The 22,100-nt window shown below is 37.8% G+C and overlaps 1 protein-coding gene across 5 annotated transcripts in view; it reads left to right on the plus strand.

Moving 5' to 3' along the window:
* Positions 1–22,100, plus strand: part of hip1.S (huntingtin interacting protein 1 S homeolog) — a 68,556-nt gene that overhangs the window by 41,459 nt on the left and 4,997 nt on the right. For all 5 annotated transcript variants that reach the window (XR_005965778.1, XM_041583698.1, XM_041583697.1 and 2 more), the window contains 13 exons: positions 457–554; positions 4,463–4,535; positions 6,080–6,263; positions 6,621–6,709; positions 7,187–7,303; positions 8,527–8,628; positions 9,642–9,774; positions 10,201–10,287; positions 11,157–11,246; positions 12,616–12,752; positions 18,419–18,529; positions 20,644–20,702; positions 21,795–21,888. Coding sequence is in view for 4 of the 5 variants with exons in the window: in XM_041583698.1 (XP_041439632.1) it covers positions 457–554; positions 4,463–4,535; positions 6,080–6,263; positions 6,621–6,709; positions 7,187–7,303; positions 8,527–8,628; positions 9,642–9,774; positions 10,201–10,287; positions 11,157–11,246; positions 12,616–12,752; positions 18,419–18,529; positions 20,644–20,702; positions 21,795–21,888 (1,374 nt within the window). In the remaining variant the exon portion in view is untranslated. The remainder of the gene's footprint in view (positions 1–456; positions 555–4,462; positions 4,536–6,079; positions 6,264–6,620; positions 6,710–7,186; positions 7,304–8,526; positions 8,629–9,641; positions 9,775–10,200; positions 10,288–11,156; positions 11,247–12,615; positions 12,753–18,418; positions 18,530–20,643; positions 20,703–21,794; positions 21,889–22,100) is intronic.

Below are 22,100 nucleotides of genomic sequence, written 5' to 3' on the forward strand. Positions count from 1 at the left end.
TCTAGAGAGGAGCTGGAAGCTTTTTTTTTTTTGTAAGCTTTTGTGCATGTTTTCATTAGCCATGTGAATTCCTTTGCCTCTGCTCATTCTCAGGAAGTAGTAGTTGCATGTTTATGCCTAAGGCTAAGGCCACACTAGGCGATAGCGCTGGCGTCTATGGGGAATCGCGAAAAATCGCCAGCGTAAAAACACACGCGGCGATCTTTTCTCTACTGTCGCTCGAAATTGCCTCGCTAGGCGATTTCGAGCGACAATAGAAAAAAGATCGCCGCGTGTGTTTTTACGCTGGCGATTTTTCGCGATTCCCCATAGACGCCAGCGCAAAAGTTTCCCCAGCGATTGCGGCTTAAAAGTCGCGGCGAAAAGTCGCCGCGAGTCAAATCGCGGCGCTATCGCCTAGTGTGGCCTTAGCCTAACATGGAAAACCCTTCAAACTGTTTTCTGTTTTTGTTCCAGAGTCTGTCTGAAAATACATTTGATGATATATTTGGCAGCTCTTTCAGCAGTGACCCTTTTAACTTCAGCAACCAGAATGGCATGCGCAGGGATGACAAGTATGTATATTAAAATACAAAAAAATATTATAGCTAATTTACTGTTGCTGTTTGTCCAAATAAACAAGAACAGTTAAATGCTACCAGTTTTATATATATTTTTAGATTCTGACATGTCTAGTGTTTATGCACACACACATATCTGTCCAATCTACTTGCAGTTTTAAATATACCCATTTTATATGCGCTCATTCAGTTATATTTATTTTAAAAATTTCAAAAAATAAATATATTTTTTACACAGATGTACCTGAAACTGCATCAATGGACCAATCTTCCACTCCCCTTTAGCTTGCAGTGTAATGCAACCCCTTCCTCACCTTGTTCCATTATGAAGTAAGGATTCTGGGACGTAAGGTCCCTCTTCATTAATGGGTGGTGCATAGATTCTCTGGAAAGTAGAGAGACTTCATGTTCCAGAATCTCATCATTCACAATGGAACAATGTGAAGAAGGGGTTGTATTATACTTTGAGCCTATGGTGAGTTAAGAACTGGTCCCAGCAAGCAGATATAGACTATTATGGTTTCCTTTGAGTCTGTGGAATCTGGTATGTCTGTGCAAAAATAAAATTATTTTATATTTATTTCTGGATAGCATTTATGCAACTTTTTTCCATAAACCCAACTGAATGAGGTCATAAAAAAATGAAAAGTAAAACTTCAATACACACAGATGTTCATTTTACACATCCCAAAAATTCCTCTCTATGGGGCAAATTCACTAAGATGCGAAGTTGCGCCAGGCGCGAAGTTGCGCTAGCAAAGGCTAATTTGCATACGGCGCGAAATTCAAATTTCAATGGAGGAACACGTATCTGCACTACAAATGCCTAGAAAACCTTCAAATCTGCAAATAAAAATTTTATTTTGCCCTACACATGTGCCCACTGTCTAGGTAAGTTGCCATGAGTCAGGAAATGTAGGGGGGAGGAAGGGGAGCCCCAAAAAATTTTAGATCTTTTTCAGCCTATCAGCCATCATGTAGAAAACACGCCAGCGTTTTTTGGGACTTAGAAAAAATTTTGACTTTTTTTGAAACAATCCTTATCTACTCTATTGCGCTTCACCAGGTCTGAGGTGGCGAAGGAAGTCTAGCGTAAAAGGTAGCGTTCACTACACTGCGCAAGTTAGTGAATTTGCGTAGTTTCGTCGCTAGCGAAGATTTGCGTAAGGTTGCGAAGTAACACTAGCGAAACTACGCCAGCGTTCGTTAGTGAATTTGCGCAGTAGCGAAAATGCCAAATGCTAGCGAATTAACGCTAGCGTTCGGCGCTTCGCGCCTTAGTGAATTTGCCCCATATGTCTCAGTGCCCCCCACTGCTTATTATTCTGTCCTTATTTGTTTGTCTTGACAGCCAAATACTGGATTAATCTGGCACACATCATAGGTCTTGTTTACTAAAGGAGTGTAAAGTGCAAAAATCAGCATGTGTTCCTAGAATTCCAGTGTAAGTTTGCAAGCCACAATAGAATTTTGCACCAAATATCAGAAGCTCAATGAGTCCACGTTTATTATTGTGATACTTTATATATGCTTTTATGAGTATCAAGACCATATGCAAACCGTAAGTGGCACACACCGAAAGATAAATATGCTATTATTATTTGTGATATTTATTGGCATCTCAGCGCAAAATATGTCGGGATAGCCAAGTTCCTCAAGTTCCTTGGTAACTAAATTGCACCTATAAAAGAAATGGATGAAGCACTGGTATGACATACGTGTGTACTTCAATTGCTCATGAATTCAACTTGTACACAACAGGCAACACTTACCGTATATACTCGCGTATAAGCCGAGTTTTTCAGCACCCAAAATGTGCTGAAAAACTCAAACTCGGCTTATACGCGGGTCATACCTCCTTCCGCGGCCCCAGCAGGACTGTCTGTGACTGACTGTGTCGCCGCCCGGAGCAGGTCCAGGAGCTCCGGGCGGCGCGTCCTTCCCTGCCGGCGTTCGCTCCCAAAATGGCGGCGCCCATGGCCGCCACGTGGGTAGCGGCGCCGGCCGCTACCCACGTGGCGGCCATGGGCGCCGCCATTTTGATGTGTAAAATGAACATCTGTGTGTATTGAAGTTTTACTTTTCATTTTTTTATGACCTCATTCAGTTGGGTTTATGGAAAAAAGTTGCATAAATGCTATCCAGAAATAAATATAAAATAATTTTATTTTTGCACAGACATACCAGATTCCACAGACTCAAAGGAAACCATAATAGTCTATATCTGCTTGCTGGGACCAGTTCTTAACTCACCATAGGCTCAAAGTATAATACATATAATACGTGGCGGCCATTTAGCGGCCATTTAGGCTCAAAGTATAATACATATAATACGTGGCGGCCATGGGCGCCGCCATTTTGGGAGCGAACGCCGGCAGGGAAGGACGCGCCGCCCGGAGCTCCTGGACCTGCTCCGGGCGGCGACACAGTCAGTCACAGACAGGCAGGGAAGGACGCGCCCATCACTAATAGCAAACTGTGTGAGACTTTCCAGTGACAGAGGGATCATTAATTACGGTAATTAGTGAAAAGTAGATGCCCACAGTTTTGAAATTGCATCAGTTGTCGCTGTTTTGCTAATCATGACATTTTTGCCAATTTTGTGTCACTCAAGCTAGATCTGCTTTTAGCATGATTTGCTGGCAAACTGGCCTGATTTGCACATCCGAAATCAATATAATCACAGGCTATTCACACATTCCTAGCAATACCCAAAAGTGATTTCCAGTTTCATTATTTCATTTAATTGCTGATCATCATTATAGCTAAGTAAGTGGCTGTAAGATATAAAGCACCCACTTTGCAGTTTAATGACAAAGTCATTGATAATGATATTTGAACTGAAATTAATAATGGTTTAGTTCTAATAGCTTTTCCATTATTACTATTTGAAAGAGCAAACAAAAAAGTAATAACAATGACAATCTCACCAGGCTTAAATGACCTAGGCTTATACACGAGTCAATACATTTTTCCAGTTTTCTTAGGTAAATTAGGTACCTCGGCTTATACACGGGTCGGCTTATACACGAGTATATACGGTAAATGATCCCTCACATTTCCCAAATCAGCCAAACTGCACGCAAAACTTTTTAAATTGAATACAATGGCCCAGATTCAGTTCCATGAGGAAAATGTGGCTTTTGGTTTATGTCATTTTTCCATTATTGGTGAATTTCTGAAGTGAATTAGGACTTACATTTTTGCCAATTAGATTTTTCTACTGCAAAATATGCATCAACCCCCTCAAAACTGTACTGTTGTTTTTGTTCTTTATGGAGAATGCCTAAACTCAGACATGTATTCATAAAATCAGCTAATGTTCTCTGCACACCAATGCAGTGGGGCTTGAAAGCTTTAACCCTAACCCTAACATTTTCCATATTTTTATATGAATGTGACCTAAAACATCATCTGATTTTCAAACAAGTCCTAAAAGTAGATGAAGTAGATGAAGAAAACCTAGTTAAACTAATGAAACAAAAATTGTATTTGGTCATGTATTCATGGTTCCAACAAAGGAGGTGTTCTACACAAGGTGGTTTACTGTATGATTGGAAGCAACCATGTGTGCTCTGATGATTGACAAATGTCCCTCCATGGCCCCTGTCTGGATGTTTATGATGTTAAGTTAAATGAAATCAGATAAGCATCAATACTCCCGTGTATGCAGCCACATATATGGACAGCTGTTGGGGAAAAAAGCATATGGATACACAAAGACATATAATTACAGCTGACACATGGGTAGGCCCTGATGGCTGCAACTGTCTGGCCTCATTGTACTTCTGAGGTACTGGCAACCACCGTAAAATTCCATGATGTAATTCTTTATTGATGCATTGCATCTGTAGATCTGAAATTCTGCCTATTAGTCCCTAACCAGCTGTTGTGTTTCACAGAGACCACCTTATAGAACAGCTGTACAAAGAAATTGCAATGCTAAGAGATGAACTGGGAAACTTCAAATCAGAGGTAAGCCACTTTACTAAATAAGATCACATGCAGGGTGGTACATTGTATTGTAGGAAAAGTGTCTTCTGTACTGTTGTGTGCAAATTAATGAAAACCATGGGGATTTAACTTTTTCTTTCTGGAGTAGAAAACTTTGTGTGTACATATATAGTTTTTTTCAATTATTTGTCTTCTTCATCTTCTGACTCTTTCCAGCTTTGAAATTGTGGTCACTGATCCCATCTAAAAAGCCTCTCCTATTCATATTTCAATCTCTTATTCAAATCAATGCACGGTAGCTATGATAATTTGGACCCTAGCAACCAGATTGATGAAATTGCAAACTGGATAATTGGTGAATAATAAGCTAAACAACTCAAAAACCACAAATAATAAAAAATGAAAACCAATTGCAAATTGTATCTGAATTTCACTCTCTACATCATACTAAAAGTTAACTCAAAGGTGAACAGATGACATTTCAAACTGGATAGTTGGTGAATAATAAGCTAAACAACTCAGAAACCACAAATAATAAAAAATGAAAACCAATTGCAAATTGTATCAGAATATCACTCTCTACATCAAACTAAAAGTTAACTCAGTGGTGAACAACCCCTTTAAGGGTCACTGATTGTACAGATAAGGGACATGTTATCCAGAATGCTTGGGACCTGGGGTTTTCTTCATAAGGGGTCTTTCTGTAATGTGGTTCTCCATGCCTTAAATCTACTTAAATATCATTTAAACATTCAATTATACCCAATAGGCTGGTATTGCCTCCAACAATGATCAATTGTAATAAAATAGTACCTTGTACTTAATCCAGACTAAAATAGTCCAAACATTCAATTATACCCAATAGGCTGGTATTGCCTCCAACAATGATCAATTGTAATAAAATAGTACCTTGTACTTAATCCAGTCTGGATTAAGTACAAGGTACTATTTTATTACAATTGATCATTGTTGGAGGCAATACCAGCCTATTGGGTATAATTGAATGTTTAAATGATATTTAAGTAGATTTAAGGCATGGAGAACCACATTACAGAAAGACCCCTTATGAAGAAAACCCCAGGTCCCAAGCATTCTGGATAACATGTCCCTTATCTGTACAATCAGTGACCCTTAAAGGGGTTGTTCACCACTGAGTTAACTTTTAGTTTGATGTAGAGAGTGATATTCTGATACAATTTGCAATTGGTTTTCATTTTTTATTATTTGTGGTTTCTGAGTTGTTTAGCTTATATTTTAGTCTGGATTAAGTACAAGGTACTATTTTATTACTACAGAGAAAGCGAAAGTCATTTTTAGAAATTTTGATTATTTGGATAAAATGGAGTCTATAAGAGATGCCCTTCCTGTAATTTGGAGCTTTCTGGATAACGGATCCCATACCTGTATAACAAACGTCAAGAATTATTACCAAGCAGATATAACCAGGAAAGATTTAGTAATAAACAGGTGTGCAAATGCATTAAAGCTCATATCTGCAGGGGTCATGTCCTGAAAAGAGTTTATAAAGAAAAAAATTGATTTTTGGAAGTTGATATCTGTTTCAGAACCATCGCTTGGTCACTAACCTTAAAGGGCGGATTCAAGAGCTGGAGGCAGAATTAGCTGAGCAGAAGCACCTCAGAGAACAGGCAGTGGATGAGAATGAATTTCTGCGCACAGAGTTGGAGGATCTAAAAAGGAAAAGAGAGGATACAGAGAAAGCACAAAAGAGTTTGACTGAGATAGAGCGTAAGAGGCCACTAAATTATATTTACTGAAACTTCAGCAAAGTAGTAGTAGTAACCTATATTATTAAACTTACTGCCTTCTCTGCTTAAACGTTAATACTGAAAGGGGCCCTAATACCTAAGGGGTCTTGCTGATGTGTAATAAGGTGGGAAAAGTTCATAGCTTTAGCAATAAAAAATTAAAAAGCGTTGCAGAAGTGAAGCAAATACACTGTATTGTGTAAAATATAAAAATGCAACCAATATAAACTGTAACAAATATGTAATAAAATAATTGTCAGGTGGCATTGGTAGAGAAGTGTGTATGAACAGTAACTGAGGAATAAAATATGTGACTTTCACTTCTTGTACATTACAGGAAAGTCTATTGCTAATGAGCAGCGCTACACAAAACTGAAGGAGAAATATGCTGAACTTGTGCAGAGCCATGCAGAACTCCTGAGGAAGGTACTTTGTATTGCACTGAATTACACACAAATATACTAGCCAAGGACTGAATAATTTAACATTTGCTTTAACTGTGCCCTGATTTTAAAATTATTCTGGCTCATGACCAATTCTCTGATTCTCCTACACGTTCTTGTGATATTTGTGTACCCTGTTTTTGACAGGACCTCATTCTGCTGGGCTTATGTAGAAAATGTTCTTGTATTTGTGAAGCATGGATAGCTTAGGGAATGTGCACATTTGCTGAGGTAATTTCTAGTAGTAGGCACAGAAACAAAATGGAGAATATAGGCTGCAATGTGCATTTTTACTGCATCATTGATGCACAAATTTGCTTGTTTCGCTGGGCACATCACAGTGGAATCTGGCCATGTTTTTTTTCAAGCTATGATCTTTTTGGCATAACACGATACCTCTCATATATATCCAAAATCTATTAATCCAGGATGTTTCCTTATTTGTTTCTTTCATTACTAGAATGCTGAAGTAACAAAGCAAGTGACCATGGCACGCGAAGCCCTTGTTGACATGGAACATTCCAAAAAAGAACTAGAAGATTCTTACCAGCGGGTGAATGAACACACTCAGAGGAAGGTGAGTGCGGATAACTGACATATCCTTTCCCACACCATTTTCCCCCTGTGAAATTCAAGGTAGGGGGGGAACTCATATAAAGTTTCTTTGCCAAGTAACATTATTTGTGTTTTTGACATCTTCGATTTGTCCAGTAAAATAGAAAAGATGAAACAATTACAAAAGTGAATATAAGCATGAATTTTCTTGCTTCAGACATCTTATAAGTAGATGATGCAATGTTGTTTTTAATACTAACTAGCCTAATGTATGTTCTATATATGTAGGGACCATTGGTTATAAGCTTCAATTGGACCGGGACTAATGTGAAAGATAAACAGTTTCTCTAAATCTCTGCATATCATGCATATTAATATGAATTAGATCTGGATGGGGAAATGATTCACTCTTCCAGTGACAGCAAAATGGTCAGTTGTAAGTCTATGTAACTAACTATGGGAAAATGAGCATGCATGACTGCTTAGAAATACAAAATGGCATAATTAATGGTGCAGCAAATTATCCTAATATAAAGTAAATTCATTAGCCTGGCTTAAAGAAATCCCCCTACGGCTTTGACAGATCTCCTTGTTGTAGCACAATGGTGGATGAGAGGAGGTTGCATCTTCAATGTGTACTACTTATTCCTTTTAGCTAGAGGAGATTTTTGTGGGGTTGAGATGTTTAAAGTCTATACAGGATGAATTGGAATTATATGGATGGCCATATATAGGGTATGGTGGTCCTTTGCTCTGTACATGTTGTTTGAATGGGAAAAATGGGAAGGAAACATCTTCCAATGTTTTAAACTTAAGGTAAAGGTAATCACAGGGGGTTACCAATTTGGTAGACTCCCAACTGATTCCAGTTACCCGAATCTGGCTTACTTAGTGCTTTTACCTTTAGTTCTTCATTAAAATCTGTCCTTTAGAAGCAGCCACAATGAAAAGTTTTTTTGTAAGGAATCATAATCAAAAAACTTTTATTCACGAAAATATCAGACACTTTATACACACTTCTATACATACATCATCAGAGGTCAACAATAGGCAGTATCCTCTCACATGCAGAAGTGCCATTGTTGAAGGAAGGAATACTCTGCTCAGTTGTAGGTATAGTTTCTTTCCTTATGTATTTTTGCAAGAGAACAATTTAAAGAACACTCATTGGTTGTAAAGGCTAAAGTTATAGAATTATTTTGCTGTGACTAATGTGTGACTAATACAAGGTTCTACTCTAAATAGGCACACGAGCAAATACAAGAGATGGATCAGCTACAAGGGGCACTGGAGTACAGAAAACAAGAAGTCCATCTTCTGAAAGCAAGCATAGAAGCCTCTAAGCAAGTAAATCATTATCAAGCTTGTCACAATTCTTTAGCAAAGACTGTTCAGAGTTTATTGATTATTAAGTGCATCTCATTACATTTACATAAGTGAAACTGTGTGGTTAGTTTTGATTAGCTGGACAACATGCGGGCCTGAGAACTTAGATAAGGAGATGTATAATAGAGATGTATGTAGTTAAGAAATACATGAATGCAGGCTGTATTTCATGATCATGCTTGCACTTATTAATCAAATTACAGTATGTTTCAAGATCATTACTTTTTATTAGTAGTGATGGGCAAATAAATTCACCAGGCACACATTTGCAGTGAATTTCTGCGTTTTGCCACCAGCAAAATTTTTTTTACTTTAATGCATTTGGACAAAAAAGTCGTGTGTATAAAAAATGATGATTGCGTCAAAATTGTTTTGATGCCCATTGACTTCATTGTGTTTCGCAAGTAATTCGGCAAAACGGCATAGATTCACCCATAACTAATTATTAGCGATCATTTACAAAATCGAAGTGCAATTTGTAAAAAAGCTGCTATTTCCTTGCATTATGCATGCTGCCTTCCAGCCTAGATGAATTGCTGCAGGTCTCTTCTGCACATCCCCAAACTCGCATGTCATTCAGAACTCAGAGAGAAGTGCTCTCTACATATGTAGTAAGGGTTGTAGTCTTGCACTCATTAGTGCTCATTAGTGCTCTTGCTAAATAAGCAACCCTTATTGTCTCTGCTTTCTTATATATTATGGGTTTTTCATCTCATTATTTTAAAGATAGTTAAAGCCTGTTTCCCTCAAGAGTGACGTTATGTTAGCCACGTGCTGGGTTTGCTTTACTGCACATGCATGAATAAGATTCTGCATTTGGGAGGCCAGGAGAAAGGCAAATTGCCGGCATAGCACTAAGATAGAATTGATAAGGCACATTTTCTATTCAATATGAAATGTAATGGTTATTTTTATTATAATATATAATGTAATATTTTAAGACTGTATGTCCACCGTACATGTCTGCCTTACAGGAGGGTCAGGTAAGGGTTATGGAGCTGAAGGAGAGTGTTATTGATCGTGTGCTGCAGGAAGCTGAGTCCATTATTCAGGAATCGATGAGACAATTAGATGAACCCCAATATTCAAGTGGAACTATATCTACAGGTAAGCATACCTCACTAGTGCAGCCCAGTAAACTGAAAGTATTATTCTGCTTTTATAAACATAATTTTTACCATAATTTTTAGACTGTAATATTTATTCAGCAAGGCCATCTTCTGTATCCATTACTATTTGCATGTATGATGTATACACCCTTGTGTTGTACAGTGCTGCAAAATATGTTGCTGCTTTAATAAACACATGTTAATCATAATAATAATTCTAAGGCCATTCTGCTCCTCTAAAGGTACTGTTACTGCAAGCCATGCATTCATAGAAAACAGAGACTGTTATCTAGAGATAATGATAGCCATAATCTGTTATCTATACATTTTAACTGCCCTAACTGTATTTTATGTGCTGTGTGGAATTCATTATAACAGTTGCTAAATTATGTCTCTCCATATTTTTTATCCTTTTTTAATGCAGATTTTCTCATCACAAGAACCCTGGCAGCAGTGCAAAGTACAGAAAAAATGGAGGAAGCCTGGAAATCTCATATGGCAGACCCTTCAGGTACATAAAAGCAGCTAATAAGTCCTAGCAGAACGGAGGCAGCAAACATATATCTTTTTTAACTACAGGTCTAGCTGTCAGGTGATAGGATATGCTGGATATTGTTGTTCACAGTAGAAGCTGAGCCATCTGGTGGGAAGGTAGAAGGATGGAAATATACGTGAGAATAAAATAAGTCAGCTACATTGTTCCATGATTATTATACTCAAGCTTCAAGTATCTCAGTGGCAGGAAAATGGTAATTGTGGTCCAAAATAAATGTAGAAGTATAATAGCTACAACACTACATTTTTTTACCAGTAATGGAGAAAACACACAAATGGTCATGTATGGCCTCTAAATGCAGTTTCCCAAAAGTAACGCATCGCAAGGAACTTGTGTCAAAAGGTGCTCTTTGCACATATAGTTGATTTCAGCAGTGCTCAATGCATCCTGCCTCCTGTTCTGAAATAGGTCCAGTTCACCTGTTGACGCAAGTGATTTCCCAAAGCAGCCTTTGTCAATCGCTGCAGTGCACTTGGGTCTAAAGAATCGAACGCAGTCATTTTAACACCAAGCTCCAGAAGTGACAAGATTCAAGCACAGAGTGTTCACTATTTTAGATAAAATTTAAATTAAAATTCGTATTAGTAATAAGGCTAACAGACCTAAATACCATTTTCATTACACTACAGGAATCATTGTTATTTAGCTCACACAAGGTAAAACCATTTGTCCTTAGGATATGGAACTTTAGCATTACATTGCTGCATACAATTTGTACACCAACTTGCTGTTTATTACAGAGGCAGATTTATATATATAAGTGGCATTATAATGGTAGAAACAACGTAACCATATTCCTCTGCTTTCTGTTTCCTTTCATGCAGATATAAGCTTGTTACTTCTACCTCTTGTTCAGTTTGCACATCGGATAAGTCATGTCATTATTCAGGGAGCTCAGACAACAACATTCGACAGTGAGTAATGTAAAATAGCGGAATGTACATTTTGCTTGCAGATGCTGGAGAATATCTGCAGGTTGTGGTTTAACAGCCGGCAAAATAGAGCAACCTAATGTACAGGATGTAATAATTCATGCGGCCATCAAAGGGCTCCTCTGAGGCTGGGGGCCCAAAGTAAATGCTCTCTCGCTGCCATAACCAAGGATCAGCCCTGTCAGCATGCCTATTTTTATGTCTTTATTGTATATAATTTTCTGCCTCATGCACATAAATAAGGCAACTTCACTCATTTGTCATAAGGGTATATGCCTATTCACCAAATACACATATAAAGAAAACAATTATTAAGCGGCCATGTGTAGATTTGTCTAGTATCAATAATGTCTATTCCTGGAGTAATATGCACCACTTGAGGTTTCATGATATAACACTATTGCACATTATGTGTCACATTGCTCTTAGAAGGAGACAGTCTGCAGATACTTGGCATCCTTCAGAATGTTTGAACAGTGTCTGCTTCACCTCAGCAGCATCTGCCATAAGGCAGCCCATTTTTCATTCATTTAAATCAGGTAGCAGGATAAATAAAATCCCAGTTTTATTGTAGAGAGAAGCAGTCAAAACAATTAGCTTTCATATATAAGTCCATCATTTTACATTGGGGTCTAAAGTGATCCCTTTGGCTTTCCAACTTTTCAAAAACTTTTCAAAAAAAAAAAAAGAGATTAATAGAAAATAGCCATTACATACTGTAGATAATTTATATACTGTATATTGAACAACTGGAGCACATGTCAAGTTCTAGAGGAATAAAATCTATTTTTTATTCCTCTAATATTCCTTTCCCAATAAATAGTGACTGTCTATGGCATTTTCTTGTTTTGCTTTGTCTAGGGCCTCTAGGCCTTTGACCCTTCATTATTTCAGCCCTGGTCTAAGCCTGCCTGGACCACCATGCCTTTCCCCAGTGTGCATGTGTGAACGAGCGTGATCATCATGCTCACATTTGCTTCAAGGGAATACCAGAGTGTTTGTTAGCGCATGCATAGATTCACTGAGAATTACCAACGAGCAGGCAGAGGGGGCCATTACATGCCTAGCACCCCACTACCACCATTGCTCCCTAGGCACATGCCTCTTCTGTCTACCCCTAGTACTGAGTTCTTTTTTAGGGCAATGTCACCTATGGTGTTTTGTTAATGACTATAAGCTTTTACTGACATGCTTTCCTGATTTCAATGCTTACCTATGTAAATGTATTTCTGGGTGTAAAATGCTCCATATACCATGTAGCACCATCTGCCTTCATAAACTACTTGTTTTTTTACTCCAGTTTAAAAGGCAGATTAGCACTTCTATTTCATATGAGTCTATTTCCCTTCAGGGTTGAGTGACGGCTGCCGGACATGTGGTACAGAAGCTCTTAGCTACCTCTCCAGCCTTCGAAAGAATGAGACCGAAGGAAAGGTTGACTGCAGTAGAGTAACTGCAGCATTGAAACATATAACTGAGATTGCTCAGGTAGGCTTTTATTAATATGTTAAGCTCCTGCTACAGAAACATAATGCTATATACCTTATGAATCATAATACCTGTGCCTTGTAAGTTGAACTGTATAAAACCAGCTTTATTTTTTCACACTTAGAATCAGAGGTTTCCATTCTATGGGTTTGGTCGCAAAGCAATGAATATCATGGAAAACGGATTCCATTTTATATCTATAGTAATAACTCAAATCAGCTGGAGTTGCTATATTTTCTTTTTCCTTGAAGACGTTTTGCTAGTCATCCGACTGGCTTTTTCAATTCAGAATGACCTGTAACAAAAACATTTGTGGTTATATATCACCTGAATTCTTACGCCAATCAGCATACAATGTTTTATTAAACTAGCACGGGTCAAAGACCTCCCCCGTATCTGTTCAAACTTGTTTTTTCTATTTTCTTATATATTCCTTGTTTCTTACCTCCATGTGGTCTCTGACCCCGTGCTGGGTTTACTAAACAGATTATGCTGCCCAGGGTATAGAACCACAAATAATTTTGTACAGGTCAATTTGAATTGAGAAAGCCAGTCAGGTGACTAGCGAAACGTCTTCAAGGAAAAAGAAAATACAGCAAGTACAGTTGATTTGTCTTATTATTCTGTCTAGATATACCATAATCTGCATGAATGAGAACCTTCACAGACAGATGCCATGTTCTTTGCACTTTGCACCCTGCCCCCACGATTAGCAACCATAGGGTTAGATCAAAGATAACTAAGTCCAGTACCCTCCCATAAATACAGCACATCATCAATGTATTTATAAATGGCAGGTGTGTGGGTGGTACTTGGGCTTTCTCTTGAAGCATCAAAATGCAGTGGGGCCTTGTACTTACCACCTGCTTGTGAATGTAACACAAAGTGCAAAGTGCAGGCTGAACAAATCCCATGGGAGCAAGTTAAATTGCAGATAGGTTGTTTTGGCTGCATTCTGCTGCTAAATGTGTGTTTGCTGTCAGGAATAGGTTTAGCCTGCCAGGGGACACACACACACACACATGCTAAAGTATTCACTTTTGCACCAAAATCCGCTGTATGTAAGCTGAGAAATTCCACCATACCTGTCAGAGCACACGTATTCAGGAAGCAGTAGATGGCACTGGTCATGTTTAATAAGGTTGCATAACCATGCTCTATGCTAAAGCACAAGGAACATTCCATATACTGGAGAACTTTAGATTTCATAGTACATGGGCAGTTGTGTAGCAGCAGATGAAAGTAATTTTGCTCAGTACTCCACATTAAGCATAAATTACTGCCAAATGTAAACTCCCCCCCACTGTGCAAATGTTTAATATGAAAACTGAAAACAGAAATTGCTTCTTTTGGCTTTTCAAAATCAACTTTCCTCTCACATATCATAAACATTCGTGAAAGGTACAAAATGTTCTTGCAAACTGCGCAACTTCAAGCAGTTTCTTCATTAAAATGCGAAGTTGCGTCTCTGTAGCCGAACGCTGGCGAAGTTTAGCTAGCTTTCATTCGTCAGTGTGAGCATTTCATAGTGAACTTTTGCTAGCGTTCATTTCTGCCTAGCGAAACTTCGTTAGTACTCTTACGCTTAGGTCAGTTTGATTAGGGCAGGTACTTGCAGGTCATATATAAGAGATGTTGGTGCAAATGCTTGAAGTGGCCACATTCTGTAGTATTACAAATGTCCAAAGAAGCAAAATAAAGACAAAAGACATGAGTCCATCCTAAAACAAATGTGGCATGCCCCTCAAATGGTTGGAAAAAAATATTAACACAAAAATGTTTAATAGTTAGTACTTTTGAAGCCAATCCCGCTTTAAAATGTGAAAAAACACTATTTTTTTAGAACTTTTATGACTTTCCGGCATACAGGATATGATGTCACTGACATAAAATTGAGGAGGATATAGTTTCATTTTATCAGTTTGCCAGGTCTAAGGTGGTGATAGAAACTCTTGCGAAAGAGTTAATGTTCTGTAAGATTTGCGGAGTAACTATCCTTTGCCTGAGCAAAAATTCACCTGCCGATAGGGCGCAAAACTACGCTAGCAACGGTCTCTTTCACTAGAGAATTGTCCTCTACGCCTGTTAGTAAATTGGGGATGTCCCTGCAGATTCGATTTCTAGTGAATTCTCGCTACCGACGGCCACTTTGCCCTTTAGTAAATCTGCCCCATTGTATGTACTGTTTTAAAATGTATTTATAGGTAGGAAAAATTACAAAGTGTCATGGGTTAAAGCAGCTCATCAGACAATTCCTGTTTTTCCAACATCACAATTGAAATTTTGTTCTGGTGTGATATATCCATATAATTTGCACCCCTATAGTGTGTGTTTATTTGTTTTAAATATGGGGCTATTTTATGTGATAGAATTCTCATGCAGAAATGTGGCTGGGAGAGGCAACTGTTTACCCTGCTTCTTCTGTAAGAAACTCACTGTCTCAGGGTACTTTATATCTGAACAGCATGCAGATGTCTTCACTTCCTGGAGTTCACTTTCCTTGTATGCTCTCATGCAACACATTGTAGATTGTCTGATGTTACTTCACATAGGAATGGTCCTTGTTGGAAGGCATACCTGAGAAATCAGTAAAGATTGCTTTGTGTCCACACTCATAGGAAAAATAGCAGCACTGTTTCTTTAGATGTTTTTATTAGCCACTGAGTATCATTTTAGTACTGTATATATTTGGTGGTACTGTTTTATTATTATTGGATTATATTCCAGCAGCCCAACATTAAGGGGGTTATTTATTAAAGTCCGAATGCCAAAAACTCAAAAAATTCAATTTTTTTTACTATAAAATCAGAATTTTTTGTGGGAAAAAAACAAATTTTTTCGAGATTTATTATACCTTGGGGATGGAAAAAGTCAGAATCTGAAAATCAGGCTTCTCAGACCTAGGGAGGTTGTATATAAGTCAATGGGAGAGGTTCCTATCTTATTTGGAAGTTCCTATGCTCTGTGCTGGAAATAGCCTGAAAATCTATTTTGGACTTTTGTGGGCGAAAATCAGAAAAATTCAAGCTTTTCTGGAATTTTTAATAATAAATAAGGTCCACTCGTGGATTCTAGTTTGGTCAGATGTTTTTTTAATAAACAAAAAAATCTGAAAAATTCAGATTTTGATAAATAAGGCCCCCCCATATATTCATTACTATAGGCAACCCCAAGTCATACTAATATAGGTTACATGAATATGTGTATCCCCAGTGAGGAAGCAGGAGATCAAATCATTAATCCTTTTATAGTCAATCCCAGGTTTTCCCTGAGGAGGGAATCTGTTGTAGAATGTCTGTTGTAGTTTCATTTTAAGAAGAAATGTGTACAATTATAAAAAAAAAGTAATTACAGTAAAGCCCTCTGAAGACTTTCCCCAATTCTGTTCTGGTCCAGAGATCTTGATCGCAATTACATTTCTCTCTAGTCTTCTCTGGGAATTTCTGCATTATCCCCTGCAGAGCAGCAATTCATTTTTCAGTGCTTATTAGCTATATCTGGGCAACAGGGTCAGACCCTGACTCCTGTTTGCTATGGTATTAGTAATTGGTTATGAATATCATTTTATACTCCATTCATTAGCAAGTTATTATTTTGCTTAAAGGAGAAGGAAAGCTACAGAGGCATTTTATTGCCAATAGATTAGCTGCAATAGTGCAAGCTAAAATGCTACATTTATTCTGTAGAATATTTTACCATACCTGAGTAAAAAGCTCTAGAAGATCTCTGTTTGTTTAGGATAGGAGCTGCAGTATTAACATGGTGTGACATCACTTCCTGCCTGAGTCTCTCCCTGCTCTGGGCTCAGATTACAGTAGAGAAGGGAGGGGTGGGGGGAGAGGAGCAAACTGAGCATGCTTTTGCCCAGGGCAATGAGGTTTAAACTGAAAACAGGAAGTCTGATACAGAAGCCCATGAGTACACAATAGAAGGAAAGAAATGCAGTATTTCTTTTGACAGGGGACTCAGAGCAGCATTACTTTGGGGGTTTACTGGTATATTTAGATGGACCTTTCTGATAAGGCTTACTTAGTTTTAACCTTTCCTTCTCCTTTAATGAAATATATTGCCATACAGCGTGCTGCACAGAGATTCTTATTTATTTGCAAAACAAATCTCTGTAGGGAAGCACCAGAATGGATACTATGGTGCAGTACCTTAAATTTGTATATTAAAGTGCCAAGTGCAACACACTGTGCTGTGTTAATTACTTGAAACTTGTTTAAAAAGTGCCATGTGCTGATGGTAAATCAGCCCACCTCTGGTGAAATTGCCTACTCAACAGAAGTATGTACACATCAAGAAAACTGGTGCTGACTCCAAGATGTCCTTGAGTATTCACGCAATGTTCATAAAAAGAAGAAATATATGATAGTGCAGATGTATTTATTTAAAATTAATGTGCCCCAGCAACTGGGCATACTCACAAAATAACATGAAATTGACAATTGTACAATTAAAATTGCTGCTGATCCTTAACACCTTTCACGTGGGGCGCCACGCTTCTTCAGAAGGAAAATTACTAACCCCACCCTCACTCCAACCATAAAAAAATTCACTATTTGTGACATGGGTGGTCCCTTGACTTATTGTAAAATGGTTTTAATATAGGTAGGTCTGTAGTTTAAGGTACTGTATAGTTGCTAACATTAGGGAGAGCAGTTCCCTTGCCATATTTACATATGTGCTTATGATTGACCATATAATTGAATATGCAAATGCTGCCACAAATAGTTCACCATCTCTGGGGAATGTCAGATGTTAAGCAGTAGTTGTAATGACATACCTGATTCCCAGTTCTCTTGTTAGCAGAAAACTGCACTTTCCCAGGACATGCCTGTGCAACCAAGACAGAGCTTTCCTCTTTGCATTTATTCTTTGTTTGCATGTGTGCACATGTTAAAAGCTGAATTTCAGCAAAAAAGCTAGCTATTTTACTCTACTGCTCATGCCTAGAGGTATTGGACTAAAGGATCAGTAACATCAAAAAATTAAAGTGTTTTAATACAGTAATAGAAAAATAATGCAGTGTTGCCCTGCACTGGTAAAACCGCTCAGAAATACTACTATTGTTTATATAAATAAGCTGCTGTGTAGCAATGGGGGCAGCCATTCAAAGGAGAAAAGGCTCAGGTTACACAGCAGATAAGCTCTGTAGAACATAATGTTATCTGTTATCCACTATTTAACCTGTGCCATATAGCCTTTTTTCAATTTACGCCATTGCTACACAGCAGCTTGTTTATATGAACTATAGTAGTGTTTCTGAAGCAAACAGATCAGTTTTACCAATGCAGGGCAACACTACATGATATTTCCATTACTTTAAAACATTTTCTGGTGTTACTGTTACTTTAAAAAGAAGAGGATCGGTCCGTTGTGCTCACACACAGTGATTTAGACTTTCCTTCTTCTTTAAGTGGGAACTGCCATACATAGTTATCTAAACAGTACGTAATGTATGAAATATTTTTCATAGAATTCTATCCAGTTGCCAAATCGACATGAAAGGGCAGAACGGTTCCATGGTGTACCCTTGAATGAAGCAGCTCTCAAACGTGGATAGAGAGTATACTGTCTTTTAAACTTTTAAGTCCGGTATCAACCCATTGTCTGCAAGCTAAATAGTAATTCAGAATCTAATGTCTTCTTCCTATTTTTTGTAGGAGCTGCGACCTCCTTCGCTGGATATCAGAGAAGAAAAGCTGGGAGATCTTGTAGAGAAAGAAATGGCTGCCACTGCAGCAGCCGTAGAGACAGCTGCCACTAGGATTGAAGTGAGATATACGATTCTACAAGTTTCCTTTAGCTTATTAAGTGTGCTTTCACTTGTTCATGTTCTCAGTTCAATGGCCACACGAAGGAGCCAGTCAGTCAATTCTATAAGTTGTCAATAAAAGCTTTCCTTCAGAAAGGGCAATGTTTCTTAATTAATTAAGCCCCTATCTAAAATAAGACTAATGGAACACTTAGGGGCAGACTTATCAAAGGTCCAGGTAAAGTTTCGAATGAAAAAAATTCGAATTTCGAGCTATTTTTTATGTACTTCGACTAGGGAATAGTCCAAATTCAATTTGAATTTGAAAGCAATTCGAATATCGAAATTTATCATGTACTGTCTCTTTAAAAATTCGATGTCGAACCTATTTGGAGTCAATTGGTGGACTTTGAACCATCGAAGGTTTTTTTTGGGGAAAAACTTAGAATTGAATTTGATCAAATGCGATATTCCTTCGATTCGTATGATGGAAAACGGACCATTTAGACCAAAAAAAACTTTGACTTCATTTCGGTTGGTCTTTTTGAATTCGAATTTCGAAGTTTTTTGATCCTTGATAAATCTGTCCCTAACCGTCTATATGCCAGCGCAGGAACATCTGTCACCATCTGTGCTGTCTACCATATTTAAACAGTAGCAGCTTTTTGTTCATGGATCCGCACACTCACAAATTTCTGCATTGGGGAAAGTGCGTGCTCTTTATTGATTTATATCACCTACATGGGTACAACCTCCCTTCATCAGGATCCTTATGAAGGGTGGTTGTACCCCCCGAAACGTTGATGTTGGTGATATAAATAAATAAAAAAGGGGCACTTTCCCCAATGCAGAAATTTGTGTGTGTGCGCATCCGTGAACAAAAAGCTGCTGTTGCTAAAGGACCTTGCCGGGTCAATGGAGAACCACTACTGCAGAGTGAGTAGATTCCGGGTGTGCAGTGTAACACTTACATTTCATTATATTTAAACAGTAACCACCATCTGGCCTTATATCTTAATGGTGCCTAAACAGATACGCTTTCATTGTTTGCTAAAGGCAGTGATTATGATAGAACTTAACTGAGGGTTAACCTTCCATTAAAGCAAGTTTTATACGAAACATGTTTTCCAGAGAGCTCAGAATTTAAAAAATGCCTTTTTTCTACAATAATAAAATTGTACCTTATCCTAATTAGGATATAATCAATCCTTATAAGAGGCAAAATAATCCTATTGAGTTTACAGTATGTAGGGGGTTAAATACAGGATTACTGCTAATGTGCAAGTTTATTGCAATCCACACTGTGAATTGCAATAAACGTGCACATTAGCAGTAATCCTGCAATTGTCCCCCACGTTGATGGTACTTAATGGAATAGATGGTCTGAGGACGGAGCACCAGTGGGACATACATGGCACACAATATATTGACTTCGAGTGTATAACCACAGTGTGAAGTATGTAGAGGGTTATTTATTAAAGTCCATTTTTGGTCGGAGTTTTAAAGGGAAAAACACAATTTTTTCTTAGGGGAAAAAACGAAAAAAGATTTTTTCATGATTAAATTATTATTATTAAACCCAGAGGCTGTTAAAATTTAAGTGGAATTCGACTAGGGAATAGTTCAAATTCGATTTGAGTTTTTAAAAAAAATTCGAATTCGATTTTTGGAATTTATCATGTACTTGCCCTTTAAGAATTTGAATTCGACTATTCGCCACCTTAAACCTGCTGAATTGCTGTTTTAGCCTATGGGGGACGTCCTGGAATTAATTTGGAGATGTTTGCAGCCTTTTTTTGAGAAAAAACTTGAATCGAATTCGATTCAAATTCGAATTTGCGGGTCAATCCCATTCACCCGAATTTGAAAAATTTGATTTTTTTAAAAAAATTTTGATCATTTTTTTCTCCGAATTTCGCGTTCATATGAGTTTTTGGGAGTTTTTACAAACTACCATGAATTAGAAATTCGACCCATGATAAATCTGCCCCTTAAGGTATAGAAATCCAAATTATGAAAATACCCCTTACCTGGAAGCATTCTAGATAACTGGTCCCATACCTGTACTGGCAGCTGTAGGGTACCGCTACTATACCAGAGACTTGATTGTGTTTTTTTTCACTTGATTCACAGGAAATGTTAACTAAATCCCGAACTGATGATACTGGAGTAAAATTACAAGTAAATGAAAGGTAAGAACAGGACTTTTGATGAAGTGTGTGTATGTTATATATATCAGCCACATCTGTTTTGACTTTTAGCTGTTGCAATGTAGGCTGACAATATAATTGCATTTAGTTTTGTTACTCAAGTTAATGACCAGTTTGCACCAGTTTTAGTGGGTTAGAAGAGTGTAATTAAAGATTCAAAGTTCTGACTCAACTTATGACTTTACTTGCTGAAGTGCTCAGCTGCAGGGTCGATATCCCATGAAATTGTCATATTCTGATAGCTCATATATGTATATAGTCAACTTGTGGCAGCCGCACTCTAATCCGGAATCTTTCAATTAAATCTGGGTGCACGGTCCAAAGTTTTGCATATACGTCGGATTTCTCAATAAGATTATATATATATATATATATATATATATATATATATATATATATATATATATATATATATATATATATATATTATATATACAGGAACAGAGGATAGCACGCACACCGATTCTCCTTTTCTCACAAAAATTTATTTGAGCACAAAAAGTTACATCTGGTTTACATCGACCGAAGAACACAACCGAAACGTCGATGTAAACCAGATGTAACTTTTTGGTACTCAAATAAATTTTTTGGAGAAAAGGAGAATCGGTGTGAGTGCTATCCTCTGTTTCTGTGAATTTTTCAACCACAGCACAGCACCCGACATTGATTAGCACTAAGATAGCGTGCGCGGACTATGGAGATATATATATATCTCCAATATTTTGGATTCAGGCGAACCCCTGAATTCTTTTGCGAAAGATTCGGCCGAATACCAAACCAAATCCTAATTTAGGAAAAAAAATTGGGAATGGGAAAACATTTTTTACTTCCTTGTTTTGTGACAAAAAGTCACATGATTTCCCTCCCCATTCCCTAATTTGCAAATGCAAATTCAGATTCGGGTTGGCCAGACAGAAGGATTTGCCCGAATCCTGCTGAAAAAGGCTGAATCCTGCCTGGATCCCAAACCGAATCCTGGATTCTGTGCATCCCTAATATAAAGTGTATTCAAGTTTGCATGAACAGCCGGCGTACTGTATATAGAACTGTTTTATATTTTTCCCCCTCATGTAGGATTCTGGGATCATGCACAGATCTCATGCAGGGGATACAAGCTTTGATATTGGCATCTAAAGACCTACAGAAAGAGATTGTTGAAAGTGGAAGGGTAAGATCAACTTTGTTATTCGCACCACATTTGTGGGGAAAAAGGAGCTGTGATTATTGTTACTGCTTTTGTACAAAATATCAGTTCAGGATAGAAAATTTGCAGGGATATCTTGTCATGATAACAGTTTTGTACTGCCTAATAAAAGAATTTAGATGATATGTTTCACTTCTTATTTGGAGTACATTTTTAATTGGTAAATCCAGAAACAG

Source organism: Xenopus laevis, chromosome 2S (genome assembly GCF_017654675.1).
Source record: "Xenopus laevis strain J_2021 chromosome 2S, Xenopus_laevis_v10.1, whole genome shotgun sequence".
NCBI classification, from domain to species: domain Eukaryota; kingdom Metazoa; phylum Chordata; class Amphibia; order Anura; family Pipidae; genus Xenopus; species Xenopus laevis.